General features: G+C 36.3%; 2 protein-coding genes across 3 annotated transcripts; both read left to right on the top strand.

Annotated features, from left to right (window-relative positions):
• Positions 1 to 181: 181 nt before the first annotated feature.
• On the top strand, positions 182 to 7,988 carry LOC115428887 (nucleolar protein dao-5-like). 2 transcript variants are annotated; one of them, XM_030148121.1, is made up of 13 exons: positions 183 to 498; positions 1,787 to 1,918; positions 2,914 to 3,021; positions 3,121 to 3,222; positions 3,813 to 3,926; positions 4,020 to 4,121; positions 4,215 to 4,319; positions 4,957 to 5,109; positions 6,083 to 6,205; positions 6,281 to 6,409; positions 6,512 to 6,670; positions 7,303 to 7,407; positions 7,486 to 7,988. In XM_030148121.1, exons 1-13 carry the CDS (start codon positions 447 to 449, stop codon positions 7,551 to 7,553), a joined length of 1,452 nt encoding a protein of 483 aa, XP_030003981.1. In that variant the 5' UTR covers positions 183 to 446; the 3' UTR covers positions 7,554 to 7,988. The 2 variants fall into 2 exon arrangements, with proteins under 2 accessions (XP_030003982.1, XP_030003981.1); XM_030148122.1 differs by lacking the exon at positions 2,914 to 3,021 and having other exon boundaries at positions 182 to 498.
• Positions 7,989 to 9,018: 1,030 nt separating this feature from the next.
• LOC115428703 (probable C-mannosyltransferase DPY19L4) lies at positions 9,019 to 20,163 on the top strand. The gene is made up of 19 exons (XM_030147876.1): positions 9,019 to 9,389; positions 9,547 to 9,684; positions 10,337 to 10,461; positions 10,539 to 10,629; positions 10,771 to 10,892; positions 11,192 to 11,337; positions 11,496 to 11,619; positions 13,453 to 13,587; positions 13,860 to 13,991; positions 14,147 to 14,248; positions 14,363 to 14,436; positions 14,589 to 14,747; positions 15,429 to 15,548; positions 15,638 to 15,758; positions 15,963 to 16,019; positions 16,105 to 16,187; positions 16,935 to 17,067; positions 17,457 to 17,615; positions 18,397 to 20,163. The coding sequence occupies exons 1-19, from the start codon at positions 9,296 to 9,298 to the stop codon at positions 18,559 to 18,561; spliced, it is 2,280 nt and encodes a 759-aa protein (XP_030003736.1). The 5' UTR covers positions 9,019 to 9,295; the 3' UTR covers positions 18,562 to 20,163.
• The last annotated feature ends 789 nt before the right edge of the window (positions 20,164 to 20,952 follow it).

Here is a 20,952-nt window from a genome sequence, read left to right as displayed (position 1 = left end):
TATACTACAAGTTTAAGGGTTAGTTTTAGTTTCAGTTTAGTTAACAGGTTTACTTGGTTCTAGTTGAACTTACCTGGTATCAGTTTAGTAAATACGATTTAGTTTTTAAGTTTAGTTTTAATTCGGTTGCTAGGTAATTTTTCACAGGACAACGTCATCTACAGTCGCCGGTCGCTTCCTCCTAAAAAAAAAAAAGAAAAAAAGAAAAAGCGGACAAAAGCAAAACAAACGTGATCTAGGACTATTGTACATTAACTGCCAGCGAGACGAAGATTTCAACAGTTTAAGATACGCCTTGGTCTTGTATCTCTAGTTACCTTTGGGCCTGAGTTTTAATCCGCAACGAAGTTAAAAAAAAATACCGCGAATTTGACAGAGGAGGGTTAGCTAACATTCCAGCAGAGCCAGTGCGTTTTAGATGAGGAACTGAACCTTTTATCTACAAAATGAGCTGCAGCACAGCCAAACTACCCACCGACGTGACGAATGACTCTTCAGGTGTGTCATTCAATTACGTTATTTTAATATTAGTGGGAGTCGTAAGGGTTTTTTGTATTGCGTTTTAGCTAATAGCTAGCTTACAACTTTGATACAAGCCTTACTGTATATCACTGCTAATTAATGTGTACAGTAGTTCAGTTTATATCGTCCCAGATGTGGTCATGGATTTTTTACAATGATGTTAAACTGTTTATCATTACAAAAAGATAAATAAATTGTAGTACTATAGCACCTCTGACAGTAGTAAAATTGTGTAAATGTGGGGAAAGTAAGATCTGAGGTACATGCACTCTTGAGGCTTTTAAGCTTTTTCCAGAAAGTATGAATGCATGACATGTTCCTGTTTGGACTGCAGCAATTTTATGAGATATGTAACTGCTAATAAACAATATAATTCTGTGGTAAAATATTTACATTCATATGTACATTTTATTAAAAGGTTTTAGCTGCATTTTATGGTCTTCTTTGCCCATAAGTATAAATTTAAAGTTTGTTTCTAGTTCACATTTAAACACACATCAAGCAGACCAAGGCAAAAGAGTACTGAAATATAGAGTAATAAAAGTAAAAACTGTACTAAAAAGTCAGAAGGAGAAAAATACTTACTTTAATGTAAAATAGAAAAGGATCAAATATGTAGTGAATAAGATATCTAGCCTTGAAACATTCAATATTAACTGAAGGAGCAACAACTGCAAAAGAAAAATCACTGTTCACTCAGTCAAAAATTCAGTGTTCAGCTATGGTGTAACTAAAATATTCCTTGATTAGGCAGCAGTTGGTGTATTGTTTGTAATAAAGTTGTAATTAGCCTACATTGTATGAGGTACAGACATGGAATGAACATCTTGTTGGCATAAGATGTCCACAAATTATGTGTTATGTTTGCACTGATTTCTCCATTTATCTCATCAACATACATATTTATAGTTAGGATAAAGACAAGAAGATGAACCCAAAAACTAACTGAGTTCATGTGTTGTCCTCACTTAGGTAAAACCAATAGGCAGTGAGTCATTGCCTCTTTTGCTAGTGAGCTGCTTTTATTTAAAAATTTAGAGCCTTTATTGTTAATGTGGGTGTGACGGAAATTGTTGTATAAAAATGTAGCTCAGACTGCACCTGTGAAAGTTATGTCACTCTCTGCATCATGTGTTGCATTTGCTACTGGCAATGGAAAACTTAATGAAATCATAACATTCAGAGAATAAACAGGAGCTTAAGTGTGTCAAAAAATAAAGGTAAACGTCTGAACATTTATCTTCCTGTGTTTCCGTCTCATCAGGTAAGGATTGCTCTGGCTCTGAAGATGACGTCCCACTCTCAAAACTCGCGACGAAGGAGTGCAGCAAGGAAAAGTCACGTCAAAACAACATGACATCCAAAAGAGACAGTGATACAGAAAAAGACAAGAGTGGTGAGGACAGTGGGTAAAACAATCAACATCCTGTCATGCTTGCAGTGTTCCTGAAAAATGTCTGAAAAAGTCACGTAACTAAGTAGAATTATGAAACCTCCTAGAATGAAAATTTTAGGGATGCAAACTTACTTTTTAACAAAATTGGCCATTTTAGATCCAAATAGGTCATAGTGGTTTTACATCTTTGTTATACATTCTGGAATATTGTCTGTAGTTAAATTTACAAAACAAGAGATGAGATCTAAACCCAGAAGAAAAAAGGTGAACATGGAGTCAAACCATTTTAACCGATATGTTGCCACTGGAAGCCAAATGTTCAAAGTTGGGAGTCTGATTTATTTATTTTGTGGGGGAGTGTTTCTGTCTCTGGCGACACCTCAGATGATGTACTGCTGGTAAAAAAGAAAAAAGCCTTTGCACCATTGAAGACACTAGAGAAAAGGGATAAAGGACCAAGCAGATCAAATGACATAGGAAAGAAAGTGGGTACTGTACTGTATGATGTATTTATAGTGGCTAATTGTTAATTGATCGGCGTTGAGACTGCTTCATTTATTAAACTTTTAATGGCCTTTGCCAAGCACATTTATAGAATAGAATAGAATGCCTTTTATTGTCATTGTATGGAATGTGCAACAAGATTGGAGAGCTTCTCCTTTTTCAGTGCAAACAGATGTTTATATATAAAAGTCAATATTTATGCTCAGTACGCAATTTGATGGATTAGCTGGTATAGTGGGATTTGTGTGATGTTTATAAATTATGTTTAACATCTCATGAGCTTTCACAAAGCCATAGTGTAACTTTAATGCCTCTCATCAGAATTCAGTTTATATCTGGGAGTTGAATCACTGCCGTTGGGCAAATAAGTGAAATCAGAACATTCACAAGATAAAAACAGCCACCAAAATATAGGTAAAAATTTAATATATGATAGTTTGATCAAGCCAAACCTGACACTGGCATTTATCCCTGTGTGTCTGTCTGATCAGGTAAAGGTAGCTCCAACTCTGATGATGACGATGAAGTTCCACTCTCAAAGCTTGTGACGAAGCCGGACGGGGAAAATCGCAACACTAAATCAAAAAAGGACAACTGCAGTGAGGACTTTAGATAAATAAATAAATTTGTCTAACACTTGAACTAAAATATTCCCACTGAAAGATAAATTTGCTGACTGTCATTTTCTACTGTTTCAGCCTCTGATGACTCCTCAGATGACGAGCCACTGATTAAAAAGAAAAGACCAGAGAAAAAAGATAAAACTCCACTCAGATCTAATGGTGTAAAGAAGAAAGAAGGTGATCATATTATTGTTTGTTATCAGCCACATTTAAGCTGCATTTGTTGAAATTCTGCTTTGAGTGGATCATTTTGATTTTTTTATGTAACTGTCAAACATTCTCAAAATGTAGACCTTCTTTTGGACAAGAGCTGTTGGTTTTGTCTCAGCCAAATCCATTTCCTCTTCAAAATGGCTCCAGTCTGTGTCACATTCACTCTCCTTCTGTTTGTGTGGCATGGATTTGTTCTGTGTGCACAAAAGCAAAGCATCATTCAAATGACAAAAATACTGCACTAAAAGCTATGAGTTGTGAACAGAAGTCCCAAATCATACCTAATGAGTTATTTTATTACAAATGAGAGGTTAATATTAAGTGGTGTGAAAAAAATGCAGCCCAGGCAACATCAGGTTCAAGGTTTTGTAGCTTTTTTACCAAATTATTCCTGAGTGATCTGTTGCCAGTCTGTTGTCAGTAATGGCAAAATGAATTAAATCAGAACATTCAGAAGAGATAAAGTGGTTTAGGGGAAAATTTAAAATATATTATAGTTTCATCAAACCAAACCTGACACTAGTATTTATCCTTCTGTGTCTTTGTGTGTTCAGATAAAGATGACTCCTCTGATGAGGATGTTCCAATGTCAAAGCTTAGGAAGAAGCCAAACAAGAAAAACAACTCAGCACTGAAACGCGACAATAAATCAAAACAGGACAAAAGCAGTGAGGAATACACTTTACCAAACCACCTTAACTAAAACATTCTCACTGAAAACCAAAAGTTTATGTGCTGATATTTATTGTCCTCTGTTTTAGCCTCTGATGACTCCTCTGATGATGAGCCGCTGACAAAAAAGAAAACAGCTTCTGCACCATCTAAGAAAACAGGGAAAAAGGATAGCATAAAAAAGAAAGCAGGTGGTTATATCACTGTATGTTATCAGCAACAGTTTAGCTGAATTTTTACTATGTTTGGAACATATTGGTTTAATTTATGGGTTTTTACCATAGATTCAGATGTGGACTCAGACTATGAGCCTCGGAATAAGATCCCCAAAGTGTCCACCAAAGCTGCAAAAAAGTCTCCAAGGAAGTTTGTTAAAAGAAACAAGAAAGGTACAGTTATGACCCTTCACCTGTAATTAGGGCTGCACGATTTTGGCCAAAAATAAAATCTAAATTTTTTTTCCTCTAAAAACTCAATTTTCAATTTTGATTTTTGGGTAACAGAAGTTGGCGTGTCGTTTCCATGAGCAGCACGCAAAGCAAGGTACTGCTTCATACCTCAAATCTGTGATGGTATCACAGAATCCCTGAAAATTCTGTGATGGGCCCACAGAAGTGATACCAATGTAAGTCAGTGACAGACATCAGTTGTGCGTGCATGTGTGTGTGGACCACGTAAGATGAGTGATCCCCATGCAGTTTTATTTGAAATGGGGGATCCATGTGTGGACCACGGCTTACATTGGTATCACTACTGCAGGCCCATCACAGATTTAAGGTCCGTGGTCATTATACAGACTTCTGTGAAAGACCGTTCTCACAGTTAGGAGGAGGAGCCTACAGTAGCCTGGAGATGCGTGGCCCAGAGACACGAGAGAGATGAAATCGATTTGACGATTTCCATTTTTTAAAAATCGTTGTAATTTAAAAATTTGATTTAAAATCGATGAATCGTGCAGCCCTACCTGCAATTTACCAGTAACAGGCATTGTCTATAGCAGAGTCCTGACTTTTTATTTCTACACAGAGACACTGGATGACGATGACAGCTCTGACGATGAACCTCTCAGTGAAGTGGCCAAGAAGATCAAGTCCAGACCTGAGCGAAGGACATCTCGTACCCCAGTTAAAAAGGAGACACAAACTTTAAAATCCAAAAGAAATGCAGCGAGGAAACAGGGTGGGTCTTGGTGGTGCAGTGTTAATGTTTATGTAATATTAGCCCTGATCGTTTGACAAAAACGCCGCTCAGTTTTTAGTCATTTTACTCATTTAAACTGTTTTAGTTTTAGTCTATTTGGTGTAGACAAAATATTGCAATAATTGTCTAAAATTACTGTTTACTGTGAATCAAAAGTATAAAATTATCATGAAAAATGAAGTGTTATTTTTCTACATTTCAGCATTAGACACAAGTATATATAAATATTGGGAAACTTTCAGAAATTTTCTGTGAGACACAGAGCATCCTCCATTATTATAACAGACATCTGCTGCATGTGACCCAGACCTTGGTTGAGATCAATGCATGAGAATAAATTATACTTCTGACAGATTTGGATATTTCTCTCTTTACCCAGATTGCCTAGAATAAAAGCAGTTAATGCTTAGTTATACCTTCTGTCCATCTTTGCACTGTCAATGAAGTTCTTTGCTGTGACATTGTTTTTCACCATGTGTAAAATGGTTTAACATATGCTGTGGCCATGTAAAAAGTGTTTGTTCATGTCTTTTGTGAGAGTTGGCAGTTCTGCTCAGTGTGTTTACATGCATGACTTTTGAGATCACCATCAAATACCACTTTTCTTGATTAACCATCAGTCTGTCACCTTTCTGCCAGACATTAATACTGTGCAGGTTATGAGACATGACCAGTGTATAGATTCAGCGCCTTTGACATGATCCAATCTGATCCAAATTCCATCATCCATTCATTCTTACAATGTCATCCTGTCTTTATTTGATTTTTGGTAACACAATTTAGATTTATTTAGTCTTGTTCTGTTTTTGTATGACAAAAACTATCAACAGAAATACTTGTCAACAGTATTAACACTGAAATTATGTAAATTCATCTAAAGTACTTTTCTGGTGGAAAAAGGCACTTGTTTTCTATTAAAGAATAATAAAGCAGTTTAAAATCTGTGTTGCAGTTAAATATGCAGAGTCCTCCAGTGACAGTGATGAACCTCTAGCAACACTAAAAAGGAGAAAGGCCCCAGAAGGACGAAAATCCTCAGCAACCAAAGGAAAGTCTGCATCAAAATTACAAAAAGGTACACAAATAATGGACTGGCCAGTACTTTAATGAAGCCAGAGTGGTTCAGATACTAATGTGTTGAATTTTTAAGCTTCATCCTCAGATAACAGCTCTGATGAAGATGTTCCCTTGTCAAAACTTGTCAACAAGCAGAGGAAACCAGCCAAGAAAAACACAAGGAAGAGAGCATCAGTACAGAGGGCTTCAAAAAAGACACAAGGTACCACAACTGTAATTATGTGATTGTTTTTGATTTAGCCCTAAACCAGTTAAAAAACAAAAGATATTTTTAACCACTACTGCCTTCAATGTTGTCCTTCAGCACTGTCAGATGGAAGCTCTGATGATGTTGATGATGATGATGAACCTTTGATTAGTCTGGTGAAGAAGGTGAACAAAACAGTAAAACGCAAAACGAAGGCTTCATCTCCAAAGAAGAGGGCCACCGTTTCCAAAAAGTCCGTCAAAACCATTGAATCAGGTAAAGTGCATGCTCACAGATCAGATATTTACTTTAAACGGTATTAACCCATGAAGACCCAAACATCCACTGGTGACCAAAACCATCTCCTGATCTAAACTGCTTAATACCTGTTGATCCACTAATATTATCAATCCATGTAAATAATTGGTGTAAAATACAGTTTGTCATCTTTTCATGGTCATCAGATATGATCCATTTGGACGTTCAGAGGCTCCGTAGTTACCATGGATACACCGTCATCTTCTACAACATTGTTTCACTAGTAAAACCCATGGAGTTGGATCAATGACAGTGGATGGAAACACTGGGTTTATGTTCAGTTAATGATAGATTTTGTTTGAATAGTCACTTTTTCTTCAGTTTTCTGTTTTTGATATAATAACCCTCAACTTTAATTTGAGATTTTATGAACATATACATGATCATTAAATTAAATGTAGAAAAATACAAAATTTTTGCTGAAGAAATGCAAAATAAAGAGGACAATATTACAATAAATAGTGATAAATCACTTAAAGGGGTAATTGAGAGGAAATGAATTTGTGAACTGCCGCAAAAGTAGCACTAGGTCTTTATGGGTTAAAGAGTATATAACATAACACTAGTTAAGTCGATTTTCTGTCTTTCAGGGTCATCAAGCAACTGTTCGGATGATGAACCATTAATGAAGGCAGATAAACACCCACAAGTGACGAAAATCATGAGAATAATCCTTGAAAGATGTGATGTAGAAGGTCTGTTTAAAAAAAAAATCAGATCATGGAAATGGTGTCAAACATCTGAATTAAGAACATTATTCTTTTTTTCTTCAGAAGCACAAACACAGGAGGCTGAAGACCCACGAAAAGACAAGTCAGAGTCCTCGGAGGAAGAGGAATAAGACGATAAATCACAAAGTGTGAAGGAATGTTTAGTTTTTTCTGTAACTTTTCATCGAGGGCTCAAAGCTTCAAAAAAAAAAAAATATTGATAATGAAATGCCCTAAAATAACAGGAGAGATTCTTCCTTAAAATCACATTTAAATGTTAGTATAAAGTTAAAGGGTTTCTTTTATACCAAGAACATGACTTTTAAGTTAAGGTGATAAAATTTTATTCCCATTTTTAAGTTTGGGACCACATTTTACAGATTAATGTCCATGTATGATGTTGTTTTACTCCTTGTGTCTATTGTTTACATTGATGGTTTTCATAAATTTTAAAGTGAATGATTTAATGTTCATAGATGTTGTTCACATTTAGGCTTTGTAAGTTAAATGTTCTCTTGCATGCAGCAGTGAAACATCTATTGGATTAAACTGCTTTCTTTATCAAAGCCATTGTGTATTTCAGTTCTTATGCTTATCAGTATTGCCAGTAAAGAAAAAATGAAATGTGTACTGACATGACCAGGAAGGTATATGATTAACACAATGTAAGATCAGCTACACATTCAAACTGAGTGAAGTTTTTTTTTTTTCCTTTTAGTTCTGAAGGTCACTCAACTATAAGAATTTAGTCATTGTAAGCAGCAGTATACATCACAACAACCTCTCAAATAGAGGTTACATTGGTTACATTATGGACAATCTTATTGGACCACAATCAACTTGAGGGTGATATTTGTGATTTTTGAAAAATATAGAAATAACTAAAACTTGTATGTAATTTTTGGAAACAAATTTAGGTTTCACTTGAACTATTATGTTTTTTGAATATGGTCTATGCTATGTAAAATGACATGATCATCAGGATGTTCATTTTGTCACCTAAGACAAATTTGAATGATTATTTTGGTGATTATGCAATTGTTTTCAGATCTGTTAGAAACTATTTGTAATTTAAAACTAATGTCTGCGTCTTCATAGGCCTGAAGACTAAAAAGAGGCAGATAGTGTGCATTTTACACCAAAACATTTATCCAATAATTTAAGTTACTTGCAGATTAACGCTATTAATATAAAGTAAAAGTGAACAAATACACAATATATTTCAGAGATTAACCTGCCAATAGTGTAAGTAATTAAACCGATCATTACTGTTCATTTGTGAATGAAGAAATTAATGTATCGATAGTTCTACTCTATGACTTACTTTATGTTTTCAGTCAGTATTTTACACTTTCTGTTGAGTAAAAAAAAAATCTCAGTACCTCCTCCACCCGTTTCACTAAATAAATAACTAGAGCTGTGTGATACTAATCGGTTAATTTTAAAGAAGTACCGTAATAACGTAATAAATAAAGTATCTAATAGCTTTTTGCAGGTCAGCGTGGATAGAAACGTCGTATCCATAGTGACAGCACGTATCCATGGTGACAGGCGGGGAAGTTTCTTAACTCTTCTTCGTGGTTTTCCGTAGTCAACCGCAACTTCCGCCGGTCGCAGCCCAACATCAATGCGGAGTTCAGTCCTCCAGCACCGCCAACATCACTCCGATCTGCAGCTGTGCCATCGGTAGTTTACAAGTTAGAGCAGGGAAACCCAGCGTAGAGAAAAGAAGCCCGTAAGTTGACTTGTCAACTTCACAGTTTATCGAAAAGTGAGGCTTTGACTAAAAGCAGCCTGGGTTAGCTAACTGTTAGCTAGCATGCTGCTGTCTCATAACATCAGACAGCTCCTCTTGGAATAATTTGGTCTCGTCATGTCCGAATTAAGATGTCGGAAAACAGAGACTTTGGAGGAAGATAAAGAAGGACATAAACTCCAAAATGAACCAGAGGGCGTGCAGACAGAACGTAAGTTTGACAAATTTAAGCTAAGTGAAATAATAATGTAACTGGTTAACTTCCTGTTCAGTCATTCAGCAAGTTAACTTTTCCAGAGTCATGTGTGATGTACAGTGGTCGTTGGCAGAGATAATAAAAGCCTGGGTTTGTGTCTGTAACTGAATAGCTGCGGATGAGCCGGTGACCGCAAAGGACACCGAGGAGACACCTGACCACAAGGACAAAGATGGAGATGCTGATCCCAAACAGGAAGAGTCAAACGGACCAGAGACGGCTGTAGAAAAATGGAAGAGATACTCCACTGGTGGGTTTATTTATACTCTGACACATTTGATCTTTATCATACCAACATTTTTAACATATCAGGACAAGTGACTAGAGTCCCCAAAGGTAATAAAACAAACAACTTAACAAAAATCTTAACTTGTTTCCTTTCAAACATTATTAGTTATTTCATTGCTTGTCACTATTCTGGTCGAAAGAGTCAGTCTTCAGTTAGAAAAAAACAGAAAACACCCAGAAGTTCATTATCACACGATGATTGAAATAGTAATAATTGAAATAGTTGTAACATTAAGCTCAAATATATATATGTGTGTGTGTGTGTGTGTGTATATATATATATATATATATATATATATATATATATATATATATATATATATACACACACACATACATACATACATATATATACATATACATATATATATATATATATATATATATATATATATATATATATATGATAAACATGATGTTGCAGTATTTGAAATGTTAATTATGAGTAGTACATAATTGTGAATAAAAAGTAATCATTGGCCATTTGAAGACATTGTTCTGTAGTCAAGTTTCTTCAGTTATCACTCAATTTTTCATCAACGGTACATTAAATAAACCTTAAAATGTTTGATGGTTTTTGTAATATGTAATGCTGCTGTGTTCCTCATCCTCAGCGAGTTTTCTGCAGCGGCTGGTGAAGGTGATCTGTGGATGTCTGGCAGCAGTCGCTTGCGGAATGCTTTATGCTGTGTATCTCGCTATGTATCATGACAGGAAATACTGGTTTTCAGTTAGACAGGTGGGGGAATATTTGGCCGTTATATTTTCTCTTTACAGTGTTCTAAAATTAACTGTAGTGTATGTTTTGTGTCTCAGGAAATGGAGCGAGAAATCACCTTTCAAGCAGGCAGTGGGCTCTATTATTACTACTACAAGCACATGCTGTCAGCTTCATCTTTTCAAAGAGGTACAGGTGATCCAATTGTGTCGGATGCTACTAAATAAAGAATAATTATTGCTCCAGATAGGACAGTGATGTGAATTTTTATTTTTTCATCCTTTAAGTAACTCCGTTGTCATGTGCCATGTTTTTTTTTGTATTTTTCAGGGTTTTATGAGCTGACAATTGATAACAAGACTGTGTCAGGTCAGACCATCAACGCAGTGGAGCGTCTGTCTCTGTATCCAGAGCTGATCACAAGCTTCATATACAGAGTTACAGGCAGCCAGGTTGGGCATTTATTTTTTTTTGCATGATGTTTTAAGTTAGGCCTGAGCAATAAAAAGAACACCATATTGTAACACAATGTACCTCAATATAGGCATAATAAATGTTCAATTGAATTTCACTTTTCAGATAGAGCCTAGAAGCCTTATGTAGAAAATACATGTGCCGGTCAGCTCACTTAGTATCACCATTTTTTTTTTTTTTTTTTTTAATGGACTCTAACATGATGTTGTGTTTGGTTTTTGGTGCTGACGTCCCTAACGTTATTAAGTTTTGGCTGTATTTGCCCCTGTGCTTTTAGGATTTTGTGGAGCCGATCTATTTCTATGTTGGAGCGGTGTTCGGTCTGCAGGCTGTTTATGTCACCGCTCTGTTTGTGTGTAGTTGGGTGATGAGTGGGTCCTGGGTGGCCGGCATGCTGGCTGTGGCCTGGTATGTCATAATCAGGTGAGAGGAATTGAGTCAACTTTACTGGGATATAAGATTTATCTGACTGCAGCTTCATGTTTTACATATCTAAGATAAAACAACCAAATCCCTTCTATTTCTGCATTACAGTGACAGTTCTATTTCTCTGTTTTGTTTTTTTTTTCTTTCCCTTATAGACCAGATACAACCAAAGTTGACCACGCTATTCCTCTGCGGGAAAACTGGGCTCTGCCGTACTTCTCCTGTCAGGTGGCAGCTTTGACTGGATTCCTCAGTAACAACATTAGCTCAGCTACTGAGGTGAGATTCCCTCACAAATGTCCTTGGTTTCAATTCCTTGTTTTTGAGGGTATTTTTGTAATAAATACCTGGGTTTCTACCTTTGTTTGTTGTCTTCTCCCCACTGTTCTGCAAAAAAGGCACAAAATACCTGAAAAGTACTTATTTAGACTTTTTCATCAAGAGACAGATGTGAATGAAATTAGTATAGTAGTTATAAATCTTTCTTTGACAGATTTTATCACTGTTCATTTCTACAGTACAGACATCAGGGGACAATCAAAACTCAATTTTAGTCCTCATTACTTTATTGTCTGCAAATAAAGTTATAATATCAAAGTGGATGCCTGTTGCGGTTTGACACTTAAAGAATCATAAAAACAAAGTAAAATACATGTACTAACCTAACTACCTCAATGGTCAACGTGATGGCAACATAAGACGATTTCATAAGATCAGTCTGTCACGCCAATTCTTATGGCATTTGGCGTGCCATACATACGCATTCTCATCCTTTCCTGTGTTATTCAACGCCATTTGATTGCGTACGCCAAGATCTCTGGTTTACATATCCATAACTGCTAACCCTAAACCTAACCGCTAATCACGCTAATCGCGTTAATCACTAACCCTAACTCCTAACCCTAAATCTAACTGCCAATCGCGCTAACCCTAATCCCTAACCTTAACCATAAATGTAACCCTAACCGCTAACCCTAAACCCAACCCCAAAAGCCAATCGCTAACCGTAACCCTAAAACCTAACCCTAACCGTTGATTGTGCTAATCGCTAACCGTAACCCTAACTGCTAATCGCGCTAATCGCTATTGCTAACCCTAAACCTAACCCTAATCGCTAATCACGCTAATTGCTAACCGTAACCCTAAACCTAACTCTAACTGCTAATCGTGCTAACGTTAATCACTATCGCTAACCCTAAACCTAACCGTAATCCTAAACCTAACCCTAACCACTAATTGCTATTGCTAACCTTAAACCTAACCCTAATTGCTAACCCTAACCGTAGGGCTTGACTAATCCGAATGACAAATGGCATGGAATAACAAATGACCACTAGGGTTAGGGTTAGAGGTTACAGGTTAGGGGTTAGGGTTATGTCATTCGCTATTCTATGCCATTTGTCATTCAGATTAGGAAGGCCCCTAACTGTAACCCTAAACCTAACCCATAACCCTAAACCTAACCCCTAACAGTAACGTTAATCGCGCTAATCCCTAACCCTAACCCTAAACCTAATGGCTAAACCTAACCTTAACCACTAATCATACTAACCATCAATCCCTAACCGCTAACCCTATATGCGCTAACTGCTACTCGCTAACCCTAAACCTAATACTAACCCCTAAACCTAACTGCTAATTGCTAACCCTAACCGTAACCCTAGCCATCAACCCTAACCCTTACTGCTAATCGCGTCTTATTTTGCACGGCGTGAACATACACGCAGAAAGCTTATAATGTGTACAGATAACACACCAATTAAAAGTGGCGTGTTTTCTTTATGCAGTTCATATCACGTTGCATGTGACATACAACACGATTTCATGAGATGAGTGTGCAACAGTGTTCTTTTTTCTATAGCTCAGACACCAAGATGCTGCGCTAAATCTTACCATATTTCAGAAAACCCTGTGAATAATCTAGATTTCTATAAGACTTTTCCTGCTGCGTTTTGTCACTTGCTGCCCTTTAGTCCACACCATGCCGTACAGTTTCTTATCTAACAAATAGGAACTGTTTTAGATGGACATGACTGTTCTCTCACTATTATTAACAATAGAGTTTGGATTGAGTTGAATTTCAATCCATTAATCAGTTATGTTCCCCCGTAGATGTTTTGCTACCTTACCATGAGCGCCGCTACCTTCACCTTCCTGTTGGTCTGGGAACACAGTCACTATGTGCTCTTCATCCAGGGCCTCTGTCTTTTCCTGTTGGACTTCTTTGATCTGGTGCCACCACGTAAGGTAATGATACAGCAGTTTTTGTGTCAGGTTCTGAGCAGCAAAGAATGCAAAGAAAAGTATTTGTTTTAAAGAAGAGCTTTCTGAGTTCAACATGTATATTGAGGGCACCTTTCAAATAAAGGAAAATACTGGTAATATTTGAGCTGCAATGGACTCCCAGTATTCAAGAACAGGATTTGATTGTGTATCACTCTATTTTTAGATGCCGGCTACATCGCATTTGACCTCTTCCCTCATTTTCTGTCTCATTTTTCATGTCGTTCGATGAACAGATGGCTGACATTCACAAAGTGTACCTGAGCTCTTTGCTTCTCGCATACTTGTTCCAGTTTCAGAACCCAAATCTGCTCAGCTCGCCTCTGCTCAGTCTGCTGATCGGTTCAGTGCTGGCGAGGTATTTCCAGGTAGAGTTAGAAGGCTGTTAAGTTGTATTAACTTGTTTTTTCTCTCAAGAGTCAAAGTTTAATATAAAGTTTTTTCATCATAGTTTATGTTACAATGATAGTTTGCATTGATGTTAAAGGATAAAACCATCTTAAGTCTTTTTTTTCTCTTTTAGCAAAAAATGAAGATGGGTCCCCTTGTGGCAAGAATCTTGAAGCTCTTCTTACATTTCCATCTGGTTTTTACCACGGCAATCACCTTCGCTTATTTGGTTCAGGTTAAGGCTTATTCTGGCAATTTCTACCAATCCTTTTATAGATAAAGATAAGCAGATGAGACCAGTCAGAGGCAGTTGAATGACTGTGTTATAACCAGTGTTTTTCATTCACAGAAACTTCTACCTGGAAGTGAAAGTGACTTCATATTGAAGTTCCTTGAAGTCAAATTTGGCTTCAACACAACAACGTAAGTTGCAAAAATAGAGTAAAGGTCACACAAGCTTATTATTTTTTTCACTGATTATTTTGCTTTTTTTAATGTTGATGGTGATTATTTAAACAAGGTGTATCAGTATGATGTAACATCTAATACCAGTATTCACTTTTCATCTGTGTTAGTGACTTTATCACCAACTTCCTCCTGTGCCAAGAGAGTTTCCAGACACCCAGTCAGGACTTATTTCTGCGACTGACCCAGGCCTCAGTCCTGCCTTTCTACTTCCTGGTTCTCACCGTCTGCCTGCTGTCCACTCTGGAGACCATTTACAGAAGACTCAGGTTTGAGACTTGAACATGTCTTTAGTGAAAGGTTTTTAATTGTTGATTCCTGAGTAGAAAAGGAAGAATACTAATCACTTATATGCACTTTTTTTAAAGCCTAGTTTTACTCCTTATACCCTTATAAGGCAAAGTTCATACAGTTGTGTTGTATGTGTACAAATTACAGAGGTGGAAAACAGTTTTTAGACACCCCATACATTTGTGATATATTATATTAAGAATCACTCTGAAATCATTGAACTCTGCCAAGTATTGTTCCATTCTCCAAACCCACATGTTCCCTTCTGCACATGCTCTGTTTCATTGAAGTCAAAACTGGATGTTTCAGCAGATAATGAAACACATGACCTGTTGAAACTGGCAAGAAATTAAGTTTTGTTATTTTTTCCTTGTTAGCAATAAAAAAAAAAATCATTTGTTTGTGTCTGATGCAGACACACCTTTTGAAACACAAAAACTTTTTTCCGCAGATATTTCAGGATAATATTTGAGATTGTGTAAATTTTTAAGGGTGTTCAAAAGCCTACTTCCACTACTGTAGAACCAGTGAACGTATTGAAATGATGATCTCTTATGGTTTCTTTTATGTTGTGTTGAGTTCCAATGCACCATAAAACTTTTTCACATGGATCCTCTTTAAGCTGCAGACTAGGTGTCAAATTTTTCATCATCTTCCAGCGGTCAGCCAATGAAAACCAAAGTCAAACTTGAAGATGGACGAATAGGAGAGCAGCCGGAGGTCGTCTATCATGTTTTTCACACTTTGCTTTTTGGAGGCCTGGTACTGGTGTTTGATGGGTATGTTCATTAGTGTAGAAGTGTCTCGTTTCATATTTTCTGCAGCATTTTTAATCTGTTCATCATTCTTTTGCTCTCTCCTCGTGCAGGATGAAGTATTTATGGACCCCGTATGTCTGCATGTTCACAGCGTTCGGTGTGTGTTCTCCAGAGCTGTGGATGACTGTGTTCAAGTGGATCAAGCTGAAATCCCTCCATCCTGTAGTGCTGGTGAGAGGCCTTTAACCTTCATTCACCATACCAAATCTCCTGGGTCCTGCTCCTGCACTGTATGTTACAAAAGTCAGCTTCAGTGTGGTGGGATATGTGCCATGTCATACAATGTTGTCAAGTTCTGTTATTTCAGTAACATATAGGAGCACAGAAGCTGAATCAGTAAGCACTGTCTATGTAATTTTGCCTTTAAATCAACAGGCTCTGACTCTGAGTACGTCTGTTCCAACCATCATTGGTTTCAGTTTGTGGAGAGAGGTGAGATTTCCAGACTTCTTATCTTCTAAAGCTGACCTTAAAGTAAAATCTTATCTCCTGTATGCCGCTTTCCTCTGTTTTGCAGTATTGCCCTCGTGTCTTAGCAGAGTTGGCTGAAATGCAGGAGTTTTATGATCCTGATACAGTCGAGCTGATCAGCTGGATCAAGTGAGTCAGTTCTTACAGTTGATGTGTGGTATTTTTTTTTTTAACAAAATATCAACAGTGTCCTATCCGAGTGTTAAGTCTGGTGTCACTGTGCTATAAAACTTACCTCCTGGTCCAAACCCCCAATTCCTTTCAGGGCCTGCATGCTTGTTATCTATACCATCTTTTGTCAGAGTTCAGAAGCGGCTAAATTCATTTATCTAAATCAAATATAGTGATTAATGTAATTTTCCATAGTCAGTGTTATGTTTACACTACATTATATTTTAAGTGTCTTAATACTGTTTCAGCTCCCAGTCCGTTTGCAGCAGTGCGTCACTTCATTTCATGCTCTGCTGTGTGTGTGGGCATTAATTGTTACATTATTTACCTTCCCTTAAACCAGATAGCCCAGATAAAGGGTGACAAGCCAAACATGAATATATGTAACACCACATAAAAGCCTTATTCTTTATCAGGGGAATCAACTAAAATCAAGTTTGACGGATGCATTTGAAACTGACGTATGTTTTCTAACAAGCTGCATTAATTAGCACCAACTTCATCAACATTTTTCTCCTTTGATTAAGATTTGTAAATTTACTCATGGACTTCATCCACTTCCTCTGCTCTTCATCATCGCATGTAATGCGCTCTACCACTTTACATGCTGGATGTGTTTAATGATTAAATACAGAGGAAGAAACAGAATTGGACTGGGAAGTAGTGTTTGTTTTGTGTCATTTAACACCTTCTCTCTTTGTCCAGGAATGAGGCTCCGAAGGCAGCTGTGTTTGCAGGCAGCCCTCAGCTCTTAGGAACAGTGAAGCTGTGCTCAGGTTCAGTTGTGACCAGTTTACCGCTTTATTCAGACATCAGCCTGTTGAAGAAAAGTGAAGATGTGAGTGAAATTAAAGATGCAACAATTTTAGAAATGATTTGTAGTATTGACATATCAGGAAATAACATCAGATATTTACATGCCCATATGCATATTTTATATTTATTATATATCTTTTGTATATATTTTATTATTTATGCGAAGCACAGTTTGCACAGGGGTGCTTATTGCAATTTAATTTCACTGTGGGTGTACCTGTACATCCATGTGACAAATAAAAATCGTGAATCTTGATTACTTGTGTTATAATAGAGGTGTTTTTGGAAAAATCACTGATATTTGTAATATGTGAGATCAGATGATGTTCCTCCAGTTTAATTGTTGGATGTATTGTGATTCTAGTCCAGATGATCTGAGCAAATATGTCTTTTTTTTTCTCCCTGTTATAGCCGTACCAGGTGTATGCCATGCGATCTGCAGAGGAAGTCTACAAGATTCTGACAAGTCAGAAGACAAACTATGTGATCATCGAAGATGCCATTTGCAACGAGCTGAGTCTCAATCGGGGTTGTCGGATAAAAGACCTCCTCGACATCTCCAATGGACATGTGAGTTTAGACACTTAGACATTTCGGTCTTGAACATATTAAAACTTGCAGTTTCACATTATTACTTCAATTTCAAAAATTAAATGAATTTCATATGTATTTACAGTGTGTATTTCCATTAAATGTACAGTGTTGTGTCTCTTATGTTGCATATTAATTTTATTACCTTAAAACATAAACAAGGAGGTTATGTTTTAGTCAACATCTGTTGGCAGGATTATGCAAAAAGATAGGACAAAATTTGGATTCAAATGATGGGGTAGAACTTCTTTGACATTCTGCATACTTTATTAGTGTCCAATGTCCAGCGAGTCTTAAATACAAGTTCTGGTGGCATTGCATTGTTATTGACAAAGAATAGACAGAAGTAAGAGCAATAAAATGAGGAGGAATGGAAGATAAGAGCAATATCTGTAAGGGAATTGAGATCCTAACATTGACAAAACAAGCTAAATCCTATAAAAAAGAAACACAAATAGTATAAATAGATATGTACAACAAATATATTACAGTATTGTTAGTTTTTGGTGAATAAGACAGCTATTGGACAGTGAAATTATTATGATATATATATTTTTTTACGTTTATTTAACCAGGAACTCCCATTGAGATTAGAAATCTTTTTGCAAGGGAGAACTGGCCAAGGTAGCAGCCATACAACGTCCAAAACTTAAAAATAATTAGTGAAAACAAGAGACTGATTTAATTAATCTTGGCTTTTTAAAAAAACTATACTTTGAAAGAGTCTTTCCTGTTATTGTTGTTTCTTTTGTCCCATCAGGTGGTTTATGACAAAGGGGAGATACACTCGCTCTCCAAACATGGGAGATTCTGCCACGAGATAAAAATGAACTACTCGCCCTACACAAACTACTTCACTCGAGTTTTCTGGAACCGCTCGTACCACGTCTACAAAGTGAACTCTGTCATTTCCTTTCAGTACTGACAGCGGCTAAGCCTTCACCATAAATGCCACGATTCCAACATAGCGTCAGGTTTTTGCTCAGAAACACGTCTGGTCACTGTTACACATCCTGGTGAACCTGCAGGGATCAACTGAGCACATTTTACTGAGCTTCAGTATAGTCTCCACATTATGTGTTTATGATACCATAAACGGACACTAATGAAAACAATCTATGCCATATTAATCACTGTACTGTCATTTTTAAGCCATGCTTTACTGTTAATGTGAAGGGGAGGATGATATGTGATGTCGACACAGACCTTGGTCATTTTCTATTTTTTTTTTTTTTTTTATTGTATATGTTATTTTGTAATAGTTTATGCCAGCATTGTGGGACACAAATTGTCTCATATTTGTATTATTAGATTTGAATAGTGCTTTTTTTTTTTAACCGCTTAAATCTTTTAGTATTTAACTCGTAAAGGAAATGATGTCCAAGACCACAGAGCATAAAAAAAGAATATTAACGAAGTTGGTTCACATATAATACTAGCATCATAATGTTCAGTATCTTCTCCTGAAATTATTTGGTAATTCTGTTCCTATCAGGAGATATTAATATATTGATATTTGAAGAAATATTTGAAGTGTCCTCTTGGAATCATGACCAGTAAAAGATTACAACATTACAATCTATTAAAAAATAGATTTTTGTTTATCTAATAGCCAGACATGTATAAATGGCTTTGTGTTAAAAAAGCTTTTTATTTATGACCTTAAAATGCAGTTTTTTGGAAAATGATTATGCTGGAAACAATTTTTTAAGGAGAAGGGTTGGATGAAGCCATTTATTGTCACATAACTGTGTTGCCTCTTTACAGTATCATCTCAAAATGTAGCGGTTACCTTTTTTTTATTTTTTATTTTAGTACATTCTGCCTTTGTTTTTGCTTACAAAAAGATAATTAAAGTAAGGAAAGAAGATGTACTGTACCACCTTTTGGGTTTTTAACACTGAATGCAGTTGAAGCTCACTACTTTTTTTTTTTTTTTTTAATTTGTGTTTGTGAAAGGGAAGAACCGTGCAGTTGTTTCATTCTGTATCTGAGATTAGGTGTGATATTTGCAGACAAAGAAAGATTTACTGGGTTTTTTTTGTGTCCCATGTGATCTGCTTTTCCCCATTTATACCATGGTTTTGCTACGAGACTGTTCAGAATCTTATCGCGGTGGTACCTGGTTTGGTTTGAGCTTTCTTAAATCAAGTCGAATTTAATCAGTGAACTACCCAGAACAGTCTGAAGAAAGTGTGAACTTTTACACTGACTAATTCATATCTCTTTCAGCCTTAAAGAGTAGCCGACGTTGGTTCTGAAGTTGCTCATTTTGTTGCTTTGTCTTCGTCTGGATGCCTTATGTTGGAAGGTGTGATTAAAAACCCTTCGCTGCTCACTTTTACCTGCTGTATGTCTGAACTTCCTGTTTGGTACCTGAAGTATTCAGTGGTAATTCCTCCAGGTGCTATCATCTAAGTCTATATGTCTGTCTGCAAACAGTCATGGATTCATTAATAGACTTGAGTGAGCGCCGGTGGAAAATTAAAGTGTGTATGAGTTAATAAATAAAATATTGATCTCTTTATGGTGTTGCCACTTTGTGTAAAGATTTACTGACATGGTTTTTGCAAACAACATGCAACTGTAAACATTTTTATCTACATGTAACCCCCACAGTAAACAATATTTACAATTTAAAAGAAAACAGAAATAAAACTTTCAGAAAAAATATGAAAATAAAACCTTATAAGACTTTTATTTCTTTGTGTTACACATTGCATTTTGCATGTTTATACTCTGGGGTTTTATATATTTTGATGATTTTAATTTGTACTTTCAGGATGTTGATGGGCAAAATTTTAAGCTCTTCTATTCTCATAACCCACACAATAATCACAATTAGATTAGATGAGATAAAAATTTATTGATCTCGTGGGCAGTGCCCTCTGGGAAATTAAGATTCCAGTACCAACACAACACTATATGTATACATATAAGAGGAATTAGAAGATAAAAGGAAAACAAAATAACAATAACTATAAAAACAGGCAAATGGGCATTAGGAATACTCACAGAAATAAATAATTGTACTAACAAATACTATTACTACTACTACTAATAATAATAATAATGATAATAATATTAATCAGTAAGAATGATTACAGTATCGTTCATTTTATTAAAATGATGTGACACATCTCTGGTTAAAACAAATAAACAGACCAATAATGACGGGCTACTTTTCTCCTGTCTTTGCAATTTCTATCATGACATTTTCATTTCTCTCTCTCTCTCTCTCTCTCTCTCTCTCTCTCTCTCTCTATCTATCTATCTATCTATCTATCTATCTATCTATCTATCTATCTATCTATCT

This window comes from Sphaeramia orbicularis, chromosome 11 (assembly GCF_902148855.1).
Source record: "Sphaeramia orbicularis chromosome 11, fSphaOr1.1, whole genome shotgun sequence".
NCBI lineage: Eukaryota > Metazoa > Chordata > Actinopteri > Kurtiformes > Apogonidae > Sphaeramia > Sphaeramia orbicularis.
Note: the sequence above shows the minus strand (reverse complement) of the source record. Positions and strands in the feature narration are given on the sequence as shown.

Bases quoted from the DNA above. Each gene is read 5' to 3' on its own strand.
- LOC115428887 (XM_030148121.1), top strand. From the start codon at position 447: ATGAGCTGCAGCACAGCCAAACTACCCACCGACGTGACGAATGACTCT. The intron at 3,022-3,120 runs GTGAGGACTTTA...CTACTGTTTCAG, and splicing joins ATCAAAAAAGGACAACTGCA to CCTCTGATGACTCCTCAGAT. The intron at 3,927-4,019 runs GTGAGGAATACA...CCTCTGTTTTAG, and splicing joins ATCAAAACAGGACAAAAGCA to CCTCTGATGACTCCTCTGAT.
- LOC115428703 (XM_030147876.1), top strand. From the start codon at position 9,296: ATGTCCGAATTAAGATGTCGGAAAACAGAGACTTTGGAGGAAGATAAA. The intron at 9,390-9,546 runs GTAAGTTTGACA...GTAACTGAATAG, and splicing joins AGAGGGCGTGCAGACAGAAC to CTGCGGATGAGCCGGTGACC. The intron at 15,759-15,962 runs GTGAGAGGCCTT...TTAAATCAACAG, and splicing joins CCCTCCATCCTGTAGTGCTG to GCTCTGACTCTGAGTACGTC.